Genomic DNA, 13,374 nt, shown 5'->3' on the forward strand with positions numbered 1-13,374 from the left:
CCCCCCGCTTGCCAAAAATGTCATCCCATTTGTTTTCTGTTCCTACTACACTCTGTCAACTGGTCGTATTTAGTTTCTTAGGCACACACTGATCCAGATGACTTATTTCATGTTAGAAAGGACCAAGGGCTGAAGGATTTTCCCCTCGGGCAACAACAAACTTAAATACCCTTACGCTCTCCCCCATCTGACTGCTGATCACTACCGGGTTACCATCTTTCCATCCAGACCAGACCAAACAAAAAAGAATAATGAAGCCCGACAAGCAGCACAGCGCTACATACCGATAGGGCAGCCAGGCTCCCCAGAGTGCTTACCACTTCTCTTCCCAGCCAAGCACAGGCTGTCGGCTTTCTATGTAAAGCATGCGACACATCATTTCCAAGAGGAAGAAACCACACCAAGCTTTTGCGTCTGAAAACGTCCTCCTGCTTTTCTAAAAGAGAGAGGCAGTGGGGTTTTCCACAGACCCACCTCACCTCAGCACCCAGCAGGAGCCTCAGAGCTCCCCCGGTGTCTTACCCGCTGCCCGCCCGCTCCCTCCCGCCTCGGCGCTGCCACCTCAGCCGAGGCGCAGGCCCAGGGCGCCCTTCTGTTCCTCCCGCCCCGGAGCGGCGCCAGGCGGGGCCGGGCCCGCCTCAAGCCCGCCTTCCCCTCATCGTGAGCGGGCCGCGCCGCCAACCCCGGCCCCCTCAGAGCTCGCGGCCCCTTCAGAGCCTGGTCGGCCCCATTCCCCACCGCTCCTCCTCAGGCCCATGCCCGGCCCGACTCGGGTCGTTTTAAGCCCCACGCTGCGCCATGCTGGGGCACCGCTACACGTTACGGTGCCCTTAACGCGCTCCCACACTCATGAGTTGGGCTGCGTTTGCTGAACGCATGTCTGCACGCTCATCTTCCTTCACGGAAACGTGGTCCGAAGTTTATTTTACAAGTTGAGATCTAGAGGGCTAATTGCAGAGGTCAATTAGGCTTCTAGAGGCTTGTTTAACAGCAGCGCTAATGCATACTGCAGTGAGCTGGCTCACACAGGCTATTTTTACTACATCTGAGAGCATTTCCTATAGAACACATTCACAAATACTTATATCAGTCTCTGTTCCCTTACTGTATTTCTTTTTGACTAGGGTCCAAAACAAATTTCTTTTTTAAGTAGGGTTGAGATGTATTTTTCACTGTGTGATATGAAGTAACATTTTCGTAAAGATTTTGTTTATGTTCAGCTTGGCACAAGCTACAAATCCAGTTCAAATGACATCCGAGTTACCCAAACCAGATATTGAACATTACCATTAGTTCGGCCTATTTCAATAATGAAAGTAATAGTCTTTCATTGCTTCCTCTACTGTATTATCCAGGTGTCTCCAGAGGCCAATTGTTCCTGTGCTGACACATGCACAGTCCTATTTTTGTTTGCTCTAGAACTATTCTAATCTGATTTCTTCCGGGACAGAAACACACGTAGCTGAGAAGTTCATCAACTGTTCGAGCAACAATCCAATACTTGTATACCACACTTGCATATTTATTTGATTTACTTACCAGTTATTGCTTCTTCACATGCAAGTGAAGTTCCGTTAGCTATTCCTGCAGCTATTATTGCTTGGATCTGTTTGTGATTAAAAAAGGAGCATCCAATTCTGACCTTCTTTAAAGTGATATATTAAAGATACTAAACAAATTTCCATTGACATGGAATAAGCAGGCATATATGTTCAAGCATACACTCCATACTAGATTTTTTAAACACAATTTTAGTTATAATGGTTCAGGGATCATAGGAATGATTTTGGACTCCAAAGCAGATTTCAGCTTTAGTCAAATAAAAATGAAGAATTCCACTATCAGCACAGAGTAGATGGTAAGTCTGTACCAGCTAACTTTCAATGCTTCATAGCCAAAAAAGCAATGTAACCTTGTAATTAACTGTTTGCTCTGCTCTCTCTCAAGACTGCCCAGTCATTTGGAAAGCAGCCAATCTTTTCCTCTGTCATTAAAAAATGGGAGCTTTGAGGAACTAAAATTACAAGCTATATTTTCATAAGTGCAGTTACTTTAATGTATACATGGAAAAAAAATCAGGCAGGTACTTATTTCTTTAGGTAAATATGTTATCTTCTGAAACTAAACAGAAGATGTATGCCTCTGAAATATTAAGGACAATTACACAATAATTGATATTAAAACTTGAATAAATATCATAAGAATTATAAATTCTTTTTAACACCTAATAGCATTTCCTTTTTATTGCAATAAACTTTGTATAGGAAAACAGTTAAGAGGAGAATGTTCCAAAAGTGGATCAAAGAACGAGCAGCCTAGGCTGTCATAGTCACACAGAATTTGATTTTTTTCCAGAGCAGACCCTCTCAGAAAAACAAAGGAAGACAAATGACTCATCTATTTGAACTTTAGTTCAGTAGCTTGGGACAAACTTTTTACTTCAAAAAAATCCAAAAGTAAATCTGAGGGGATTAACTAGACATTAGACCAGCAATGAGAAAAGATGTGTAGCATCAAACAGTAGTTCAAATTACTATAAATTAGATAGAAACTACTTGTGATGAATAATTGCCAGACTCCACAAAACCCTAATTAAGCATAGAACTCTGCTGTTAATGTAAAAAAAATGCTTTTTTACCATATTTAGATGGCACATTGCCAAGATGCTGCATTCTTAAAACCATACAATACTATATACAAGGTAAAATTGGATTAACTTATGGTATGGATTATTACACCACATACTTCACCACATGAATATTTTTATAGCTACTGTCATCCGCAGAGGAGTCAATCCTGTGCTGTCAATAACTGTGCTACTTTAGTCCTGCTATTTGAGTTCTCCAAGTTAAGAAGAAACTTTTTTTTTTTTTTTTTTTTTTTTAATAGCTAAAGCCCCAAAGGACTGTTAATAGTTTCACATTTTCCTTTTAAATACACAATAATAATACCTACGTTTGAAGCAGGCAATCTATCTTGCCTGTAACACATAATACTTCAATTCATATTAAGTAACCACACTTCATTATAGCATCTGACATTTTTATTTGCAGTTTACTTAGCTTTCTTTTGTAACTGAAGCAGACTTCCTGTATTGCTCAGCTACTTGGGGAAAAACGTTAAATTTCTAAAACAGCCATCAAACTTTGTGTTGCTTAAAGTATGAATAAAACTATTAGCCAGTGATCTCTCTGAGCTAAGAAGGGACACAGCATTATACTTACTTTCAGGTTATCTCTAATACTATTTCACGCATAGTACTGCTCTATGCAGATCTTTTTGTTTCCAGAATAAGTACAAACATTTACACTACCTATTAGTAATGTAACATTCCACCACTTTTTGTAATTCTGTAATACAGTTTATCATAATTTTACAACTAAATGAAAACAGGTAACAACTTGTGAAAACCACACTGTATTCTAGAAAACTGTTTAGAAATCACAAGATCTATCCTACTAAATTTAAGTGAATGTCAAAGAGAGGTTCAAACTTTAAGCAAGGTTACCTTGCAGTTTGCTTTTCCCTTGGAATTACATTTGCATTTTTTCTATATTATATCTAAAGTTCAACTTTGATTCAAAGTACATTGGTTACTACTGATTCTCAGATTTGTTGCATATATCAAGTAGCTGAGCCCAGGAGATTATGCAAACAAATTTCATTCTCTAAAACACATGGTTTATGTCACCAAGCAAATATTAATACAATTATGGCCCATGCATTGGGGAAACTAGGTTGCTCTTGAAAATCAGTTGGTGTTCTCTCCCTGGAGACCTGGCTCCATTCCACCACAGAGCTGCCCTTGGGGCTCTGCCTTCTCAGAAGCACAGCCCTTCTGTCTCAAAGCCTTGGCTTGCAGCTTTGCTGCCCTTGGCCCAATTCTACAGCTGGGTCTAGTACCTCATTTCCTTGGGCCAAACACTGCTAGCCTGGGGCTATTTTCTTCCTTAGCACAGCCTCTGCAACCACTGACCTTAGGGGCTGCACTGGCACTACACACGTTCAAACTGAACAGTGCTGTGAGCAGGTTGCTCGGCATCTCAAAATCTGATTTGCCCATTACTCACTAGTTGAACACTGCAGCTACCTCTAAGTCTTTTGTTTAAGCTCTTTAACAAGAAGCAGCAAGAGCATTTCTTAAAAAATATGGGAGCAAGATTAAAATGTCACGCTTCAGCCAATTTACAGCAAAATAGAAGAATACTATTTCACCTAACCTCTTGCTTTGCACCATTTAATCATATAGATGATTTGCTGTGGGCACATGTAGAATAAATTGCTTGCAGTGAAGAGGCAAAGCCTCATCTTGAAGAATCTTTAAAAGCTTTCCTTTTTCACTGCCTAGTCCTGCATAGTTCCGCATCATCTACTCTATGCAGAAATTACCTCCCAATTCATTAGGAATTTCCCATTTGTTTTCATTCTGCTGGAATGCTGGAAAAGAGCTTTCATTTGCTATGTGAACCCTTGGGTTTCATACTATTCTTCCTCAAGAGTTTAGTTTCCTGCTCTAGTACCAGGCCTTATTTCAGAACTTCTGTAGTAGAGGTGTGTGGATATTTTACTGAGCATTGAGCTTTACAATGATTGTACAGTGATCTGCAGAAATCATAGTATAATAGAATATCCCGAGTTGGAAGGATCATCAAGTCCAACTCCTGGCATCGCACAGGTCTACCCAAAAGTTTAGACCATGTGACTAAGTGCACAGTCCAATCTCTTCTTAAATTCAGACAGGCTTGGTGCAGTGACTACTTCACTGGGGAGCCTGTTCCAGTGCGCAACCACTCTCTCGGTGAAGAACCTCCTCCTGATGTCTAAACTTCCCCTGCCTCAGCTTAACCCTGTTCCCGCGGGTCCTATCACTGGTGTTTATGGAGAAAAGGTCACCTGCCTCTCCACTCTCCCTCGCAAGGAAGTTGTAGACTGTGATGAGGTCTCCTCTCAGCCTCCTCTTCTCCAGGCTGAACAGGCCCAGTGACCTCAGCTGCTCCTCATATATTTTCCTCTCAAGGCCCTTCACCATCTACGTCACCCTACTCTGGACACTCTCCAACAGTTTAATGTCCTTTTTGTACTGTGGTGCCCAGAACTGCACACAGTACTTGAAGTGAGGCCACACCAGCGCAAAGTAGAGCAGAACGATCACTTCCCTCGACCAACTAGCAATGCCGTGCTGGATGCACCCCAGGATACGGTTGGCCCTCCTGGCTGCCAGGGCACACTGCTGGCTCATACTCAACTTGCTGTCAACCACGACCCCTAGATCCTTCTTTGCTCTCCAGTGTCTCGTCGCCCAGTCTGTACGTATAGCGAGGGTTGCCCCATCCCAGGTGCAGGACTCAGCACTTGCTTTTGTTAAACTTCACGTGCTTGGTGATCGCCCAGCTCTCCAACCTGTCCAGATCTCTCTGCAGAGCCTTTCCACCCTCATCCGAGTCCACAACTCCTCCAAGTTTGGTGTCATTGGCAAATTTGCTCAAAACACCTTCTAGTCCTACATCCAAATCATTTATAAAAACATTGAAGAAGACTGGCCCTAAAATAGAGCCTTGAGGGACCTCACTTAGTGATCATCCACCAGCCTGATGTGGCCCTGTTTACCACAACCCTTTGAGCCCTGCCTGTCAGCCAATTGCTCACCCATCCTATGATGTTTTTGTTAAGTTGTATGCTGGACATTTTGTCCAGCAGGATCCTATGGGAAACTGTGTCAAAAGCCTTGCTGAAGTCCAAAAAGATCACATCAGCTGATTTCCCTTGGTTGACTAGAAGTGCTGGTTTTATGCAGTGGGACGACAAATGCTTCATCCACAACACTTTCACACACACCTGCTCCATCACCAAGGTGAATCCATAACCAGTGTTAGCATTTCACCATCTTGCCAACTTTCCATCACTTCCATCAATGTGGTGCTAGCTGCTTCACCCTTCTGAAAGGACATATTTCTCCACACCCGTGACACTTTGAAACACCACCCCACGAAAACAAAAGGAAAAAAAAAGGGGGGGGGGGGAGGGGAGAGGCATTTTTAGGACTCTGTAGCGGCTACCAGGGATGTCTGTACCCCGTGCGCACCACAGCAGGGTGTGACAGATGTCCCACCTGAGGCGCGGTGTCTACCCCCAGAAGATGGCGGCGGCCGCCCGCCTCCTGAGGGGCGGGCCGGGCGGGGCGGGCAAGGCGGGCGGCTCTCCGGAAGCGCTCGGCGGTGGCGGTTGCGGGTGGTGACGGGCCGGGCCGGGCCAGGCCAGGCCAGGCCAGAGATGGAGGTGATCAGAAACAGTGAGTGAGCGGCAGCCCTTGCTTCCCTCGCATCTCGCGGCTGAGGGGTTCCCCGCTGTCCCGGCTCGCCCTTACCCCGGCCTCAGGCCCCGCGCCGCCCCTCGCCCAGCAGGGACAGCCCTGAGGGGTGGCGGGCGGGCATGGGCCCCGGGCGACTCAGGCATGTTTTGCCTTTTTTCCCCGCAGATTTTAAGGATAACCTGAGCAAAGTCTGTGAAGCAATCGAAGAGGCGGACTTCCTGGCTATTGATGGGGAATTTTCAGGTACACTCGCGTGTTCTGGCAGTATCTGTGCAGTGCCAGGTGCATGAGTTTGCTGTGTGGTATATCCAAGTGTTGGCTTGAAGTAGCTGAAGCAAAGGCTACTGGAAAGCGATTAAACCACTTATTCTATGTATCATAATATCACTTCATATCATAATATCAATATCATAATATCACTTACCTTTCCTTGACCAAAATAAGTGTCATGCTTACAGTTCTACTCTCTCCCCACAGTAATTTCTGAGCACATTAATTGATTCTCAGCTGCAGCTGTCAAAGAAGCCTCAGGAAAGACGTAGAGGGTTTTATGCCTCATGAAAACAAGAGTTTGGGATAAATAAGGGAGATCCTGCAAGTGTTTGGACAGGGAAAGAGACCAGTAAGGACTTCTACATTTGTAAAGCCTGGAGGGTCTAGCCATCAGAGACTCTAATAAGCTTTGGGATGTAGTCTTTAGGCAACCATGAAAAGTAAATATGACTAAAAAATGGTTTTGTTATCTGTGGTGCTTATGCAAATACAGTTAGTATTTTGTGTTGCTTAAGGTGACTAAGTCATTCAATGAATCTCTACGCTGCATTCTTCATGTTTCTTAGTTTGACTTTGATCCTCCATTGTGTTGTAACATCAACGTCATGTTACTGGTAGAAGATGTTTTCATGTTAGTATCTCAAAGGATAGGAACCAGACTTCTGCAGCAAGGCTTTACTGCTAGAACAGTACTATTACATTGGGTGTCTTCTCTGTTGAAGATGCATGTTTTTACACAGTGGAAATTTATTCTTGACTGAAATACTCTTAACATGTATTTTAAGCGAAAACATTTTTTTGAACTTACCAGTTGTGACATTGCTTAGTTGTGGCTAATTTTGAAAAGCTTACCCAAAGCCGAATACATTCTGCTTTTTCAGGGATCAGCGATGGGCCTTCTGTTAGTGCATTAACCAATGGCTTTGACACTCCAGAAGAAAGGTATCAGAAACTTAAAAAGGTAAAGTATTTACCATGACTAAAATGAAAATACTGGAAAAAAAGGTCCTTAGTTCAGAATAGAGACAATGATAGAGGTCTGTACAATTGAGTTACATAGAATAGATAAGGATTGCTTGTTTCATTGTCCTTGCTAACACAGGAATTAGGGAGTGTCGCATAGAACTGGCGGAAGTCAGTGGTCAGAACAAAGGGGTGTGATTCTTTGTATAAGAGATAGTAGATACGTAGAGCTTGCTATCAAAAGATGTTGAGGGTGTTAATCAGTTTGAAATGGGACTAGGTAAGAGAAATTCAGTGACAGAGAAACTACATGAGGACTAAGTTCCTTCCTGAACTACCTCCCCTGCAGCAGGAACTGTCGCTAAGCAAACTGAAATGCCAGTTGCCACCACCTCTGCCTCTGCAGGATGGGAGGGGAGGGGAGAGAAGAGGTGCTAAAAGAAGTCAAAGGAGTCTTGAAAAACAGCCAAATGACCATGGGAGATAACGTGTAGCGCGTGAACATCTAATGGTCAAAACTGTGATGTTTTGGGTTGTTTTTCCTTTCCTCTTCCCCCTGTAGGAGAGGGATCAGAAAAGAGGAGTGCTAAGTGTTTTAGCACATGCTGTTTCTTGAGCTTCTTGATCTCTTCTTGAGATTTTGTTAAGAGGCATTGCAGCATGAGGGAATTGCTGGTTAGTGTTCCTATTGTTCCTCTCTATTAGGAGTAGCCATTGAGAAACTAGAACAACAAATGGCAAAAACTAGGGAAGAGGCTATAGCTTGAAAACAAACAAACAAAAAGGCAAAAAGTGACCCAGAAGACACTAATGGAGACCGGTTTCTGAAGAGCATCCAATAAGCTAGTGGATGCTACCTGCTATTCCTCTGGCTCCACATGAGAAAGTCCAGGTGAACTTCATGTTAGTTTATTTATTTATTGTCTTATGCAATGGTACCTTCTTAACGTATAATATTTTAGAGACAACTTGGAGACAGGAAAAGCTATGTTAAGACCACAGGAGATCTGCAGTCCTCCCTCTGGCATGTGTTTGTAAAGGCAGACAAAGTCCAAAATGTGAACATCTGTGGGTACCATTATGCAAGTACCTAGAGTTCTTGATGCATAGCTTCAGATCAAATAATTCAAAGGCTTCTGTGGCTCCTCCCAGTTTGGAGACCAGGCAGGTAAGTCAATGTAAACAGGGCTCCTAGTTCATTTGTTGTAACAGAGCCTCTGGCTACTGTTTGTGTACCTGCAAGAGTTGCCATGGGCTGGAAGCCCAAAAAGTGCTATAACCAGTCAAGACTTCCAGAGCTTCAGGGTAGCTGGTGATTTAGGCTTTGCAGGCACAGTCTGGTGTATCTGAGCCTAACATGAAATTTTGTTAATCTTAAAATTTCTCTTTTGCCAGCCAATGAATTAACATAGTTATTGATATTTTTGATCTTTATACTCAAAGATTAGAAGATTAGTGTTGTATATCCTGTGACTGCCCAATCCCCCCCATGATTGAATTGAATAATTCTGTGTGTTCATTGTGTTTGAAAGGGCTGTTTGGCCCTCAGGAAGACTGAGTCAGTGCAACCAGGATGCTTGTTTATTTTCCTATACACTTACAGCAGTGTTCAAAACATTTCCAATATTGATTCAACAATTGTGAAATAGAGGACAGGATGATAAGTACCTATCTCGTACTTCTATCACTGTTAGCCACATGTATTAGAAGAATATTAAAAGTATTATCATACATATTTGGAAATAATATGCAGCCAGCATTAATCATAGCCTCTTGCCACACTACTTGGAGTGTAAGTGAATGTAAGAAGATGAACTGACAGCTGCTTTAGGTATACCATCTTTTCCTTGTGTGTGAGCAACAGGTAGAGAAATAGGGGACTTCCATTTGTTCTTGTGTGTTTAGGGAATAAAAATGCATTCTACAAGTCATCTTTAGGCAGTAGGGTGATGATCTCTAGGTAAACGGAGTTGAAAACTAGTTAAGATCTGATTAATTTACTTCAAAATTACTGACAGAGTAAATGTTAGTTATGAAGATCCAGATCTGTTTAAATTTGAAATGAAGAGAAATCATACCTACTCTGGGTGCACCCCAGTTATTTTTAAATGTGTACAGCTCTTATTCTCATGCAAAGTTTTCCTTTCCTTTCCAGCATTCCATGGATTTTTTGCTCTTTCAGTTTGGCCTTTGCACTTTTAAATATGACCACACAGAAGAGAAGTATGTAATTCTCTTACTCCTTCCTTTGTTCATTGAGGAATGTATAAATAAGATGTATTGACATGCAACTGATCTTTTTCACAGGTATATAATGAAGTCATTTAATTTCTATATTTTTCCAAAACCCTTTAACAGAAGCTCACCAGATATCAAGTTTGTCTGTCAGGTTAGTAGAAAAACAATTTGAATTTTCTTGGTAAGATATACCTGCAGGAGGCTTCTAAGTAGAGGTTTTCCTGAAAATACTAAATGATTGTAGAGGGAGAAGTGGTTGGTTGTTTTAACAGTTTTAAAGACAGATAAGTTTGTTTGTTTGTTTATTTATTTATTTATTTATTGTATTCTTGAAGAAATAAAAGCATCAATTAAGAAAAATCCTCCCAAGGATTTTTCTCCTTCAAGGGAATACCTTTGACTTCACTTAAGTCTCATTACATGTTACATTGTATTCCCTGTTGTTTCTGGAATTGGAGATAGTGTTTTAAACCTGGTAAGATGAGTATTTTTTTCCCCTTGTCTGATTTCCTGTTTCCTTGCTCTTTCCAGTTTGATTCTTTATTCTCAATTGCTTATCTCATTTTCATTGCTTTCCAAACTATTGCCAGCATTTTGCTGGTCTCAGATTTTTTCTACTGAACCATATTTTTCACTCTAGCTTTTTCTCTCCATGTAATTTGGTTTTTCATCTTTATCCCTTTAGTGTATCTGTTATTACTTTGTAAGTAAAAAATAAATCATAAACTAATGCAGAAATTACAGTTTGAGATCCGTATTTGAGGAAACGAAAGAAAAATCTAAAATAAAAATAGATAAGAAAATCTAGAATATGGTCTGCTTAAATATTGCATTTAGCTGAATTACTGAAACTTTCTACCCCAACTTGCTACAGCAACAGAGGGTTCTGTTTATAACATCCGTTTTTCCTTAGGAGAAGATGATGTATGTATTTAGTGAGGAAAATTGTAATAAAAGATAGATACGTAAAAAGCCGTTAGTGAGCTCTGTGCTTGGATTAAGTTTATCGTGTTGTTACCTTTTTGGCCTGAATGGCTAGACAAAGAAGTATGGTCTCTTAGTTCATTTTGATTTGGAGAAATGAGGTTGTCTTCTACTACAACTTTTCTGTTCAAACAAAAAAACAGCTAAACAAAGCCTTCTTATTCCTTTAGAGAACTGAATGGCAGTGTTATTGCTATGTATTATTATGCAGTGTTATTATTGTAAAAGCCAAACATATTGCTTGTCCTAGATGGATTTTTTTTTTTTCTGGGATTTGAGACTTACTGTTAGTAATTTCATTCCTTTTTGTTTGTTTTCATTGTATCTGTACTGTGTTCCTCTGTACTGTGTTTTCATCCTTCATTTAGCTAAGTTTTGTGCTTGGACAGGTTAATTCCTTTGTGATCTTTTGTCTGTCTCCTGCATGTTTGTTTTGATTTTTAGACTTTAATAAAAGAGTGTAAGTGCTCTTTAACCAGTTATTTAAAATGAAACTGTGGATAACTGCTCTAGATTTAATGACACTGAACAGTGCAAGAAGAAATTTTAGACTGTCTATGGTAGGACTGTATTGGATAGTATATGTGGCAGTAGAGAAACCAAGCTTCTCATCGCTAAAACTTCAGTATGTATTCTTTGAGTCATTGCCTTAAAAGGTTGTCCAGTCTTGAACTTGGTTGTCTTCATTCAGAAAACGAAGCCAGTGAAAATTTACACAATAAGTAAAGTTGAAACTGGTATGTTTTCTCTGGCTTTTTTGTTGTTGATGTATCTTGTGCTCATATATATAATTGAAACTGTAAATTGTTTAAGGTTGACCCATGTGTCAGAATAGCTTTGGGAGACACAGCTGATTTTGAGATACCCAATAGAAGCTGAAAGTACATAACAAAAGTAACATGGTTTAAATTTGCTTTGGCTTCTTTAAGTTCACAAACTTAGTTGCTCTGGATCCTGAATTTACTATTATTTCTTAAAAACTTAAGTAACTTAAAAATAGTTGATCTTTGTAAGCCATTGATATTCTTGCCAATTGTAAAGTTATTTTCTTGTGTTACAGAGTTCAAGTATAGATTTTTTAGCAAACCAAGGATTTGATTTTAATAAAGTTTTTCGCAACGGTGAGTTTTTTTCCTTTCCATATCTGCAAAATTTATGATGACATCTTTCTTCATTTTATGCAAAAAGAAAAAAAAAAAAAAAAAAGCAGCCATTCACAGTATTCTCTTATCACAGAGTGAAGTTCTGTAACAGTAATTCTAAATTATTTAATTCTGGGCATAATTCTAAAGTACTCATCTGGTTCTAGAATTATGCTGATAGTTACTTCCTTTTCAAAAATTAATTACATAGAATTCAACTGAATAGAATTCCTATTTAAATAAGCGCTTAGTAGTTTATTTTTATTTGCTGACTAAACATAAATAGATGAGTAATACATTACATAGCAGGGTAATGGAACAATTGTAAGGCCTTTTAAATAACATTTAAGAAAAGGTATCAGTGCTTTGTAATCGGTGCTGCTGAAGTCTATTATCAAAGCATTGCAGATATCAAGGAAGAGAAGTGCTAAATATTCCTGTGAACATGACCTACAGCTCTGCAGTTCTCAGGCTCATGCTTTGTGTGGATGAGGCATACAGATCTTACGAATCCAACTGTACCAGCTAATCTCACACGTGGTTGAAGAAAGCCTTTACACCAACAAATAAAGAATGGGATCTAGAATGGGTGTCAAAAAGGGTGGTATGTTTTTTGCGCTTTCAGGGGGGTAACATTGGCAGATTGTTGGTTAGTAATAACTCTTTCCCAAATCTACATCCTTCACCTGCTTGTAATTATTATGAGTTTTTAATTCTTTTTTTTTAATTCCTTTTTTATTTTTTATTCTTAGGAATTCCGTATTTAAATCAGGAAGAAGAAAGACAGCTAAGGGAACAGTATGATGAAAAACGTTCTCAGGCCAATGGTGCAGGATCTCTCTCCTATATTTCTCCCAATACCACAAAATGTCCTGTCACAATTCCTGAAGATCAGAAAAAATTCATTGAGAAAGTAGTGTAAGTAAAATTGTCTAATATAAAATGAAACTTATTATGCATATGGTGACATTACAATAAACCATAGTTCTTGAAATATTTAGTTTCCTACTGTTTATGATAAAATATTCTGTGAAAGGAAAGACAAATTAGAAAATACAGAGAGAAATTAATTGTGAGTTTCATTTGTTTAGCAAAAGAAACCCAAACCCTTTAGTTGGCCTTCAACATAAGGAGGTGTAGAATTTTGGTTGTGGGTGTTTTTTATCTGATGGCAATCTCCTCCTTTGCAAAACAGAACAGAGTTAGGAGAAGAGACACTTAGCCAATACTTCTATTAAATCTGCATCTGCCTAGCAACGCTTAATGGTCTTAGGTGAAAAACAAGACATCCCCCCACTAATGTGACAGTTTAATGATATCCTTTCTTCAATGTTGTTGAAAGTAAAACATAAACATGATGACATAACATAAACATAGTGACACGTTTGTAAATTGAAGATGTTTTTATTAGGTTGCTAGTTTTTATTTTTTTTTATTTTTTTTTTTATGTTTAAGTGTTTTCTT

The 13,374-nt window shown here is 40.0% G+C and overlaps 2 protein-coding genes across 10 annotated transcripts in view; one reads left to right on the forward strand and one right to left on the reverse strand.

The window, feature by feature from the left end:
* The window catches only part of BFAR (bifunctional apoptosis regulator), a 17,746-nt gene extending 11,508 nt beyond the window's left edge, over window positions 1–6,238 (reverse strand). Inside the window, exons 1-3 of one of the 8 annotated variants that reach the window (XM_035339634.1) lie at window positions 6,128–6,238; window positions 1,536–1,606; window positions 285–350 (exon numbers count right to left, since the gene is read on the reverse strand). The gene's annotated coding sequence lies outside the window, so the exon portion shown is untranslated. Of the gene's footprint in view, window positions 1–284; window positions 612–1,535; window positions 1,801–3,508; window positions 3,525–6,127 lie in introns of those variants that run through there. The other 7 variants (XM_035339637.1, XM_035339636.1, XM_035339633.1 and 4 more) reach the window with 7 other exon arrangements.
* Window positions 6,185–13,374, forward strand: part of PARN (poly(A)-specific ribonuclease) — a 67,227-nt gene continuing 60,037 nt past the window's right edge. Inside the window, exons 1-8 of one of the 2 annotated variants that reach the window (XM_035339630.1) lie at window positions 6,223–6,293; window positions 6,476–6,553; window positions 7,465–7,544; window positions 8,509–8,632; window positions 9,702–9,769; window positions 9,854–9,935; window positions 11,829–11,889; window positions 12,663–12,828. In XM_035339630.1, the coding sequence (XP_035195521.1) occupies window positions 8,627–8,632; window positions 9,702–9,769; window positions 9,854–9,935; window positions 11,829–11,889; window positions 12,663–12,828 (383 nt within the window). In that variant the 5' untranslated portion in view covers window positions 6,223–6,293; window positions 6,476–6,553; window positions 7,465–7,544; window positions 8,509–8,626. Of the gene's footprint in view, window positions 6,294–6,475; window positions 6,554–7,464; window positions 7,545–8,508; window positions 8,633–9,701; window positions 9,770–9,853; window positions 9,936–11,828; window positions 11,890–12,662; window positions 12,829–13,374 lie in introns of both variants that reach the window. The other variant, XM_035339629.1, reaches the window with a different exon arrangement.

This window comes from Oxyura jamaicensis, chromosome 14 (assembly GCF_011077185.1).
Source record: "Oxyura jamaicensis isolate SHBP4307 breed ruddy duck chromosome 14, BPBGC_Ojam_1.0, whole genome shotgun sequence".
Lineage (NCBI taxonomy): Eukaryota > Metazoa > Chordata > Aves > Anseriformes > Anatidae > Oxyura > Oxyura jamaicensis.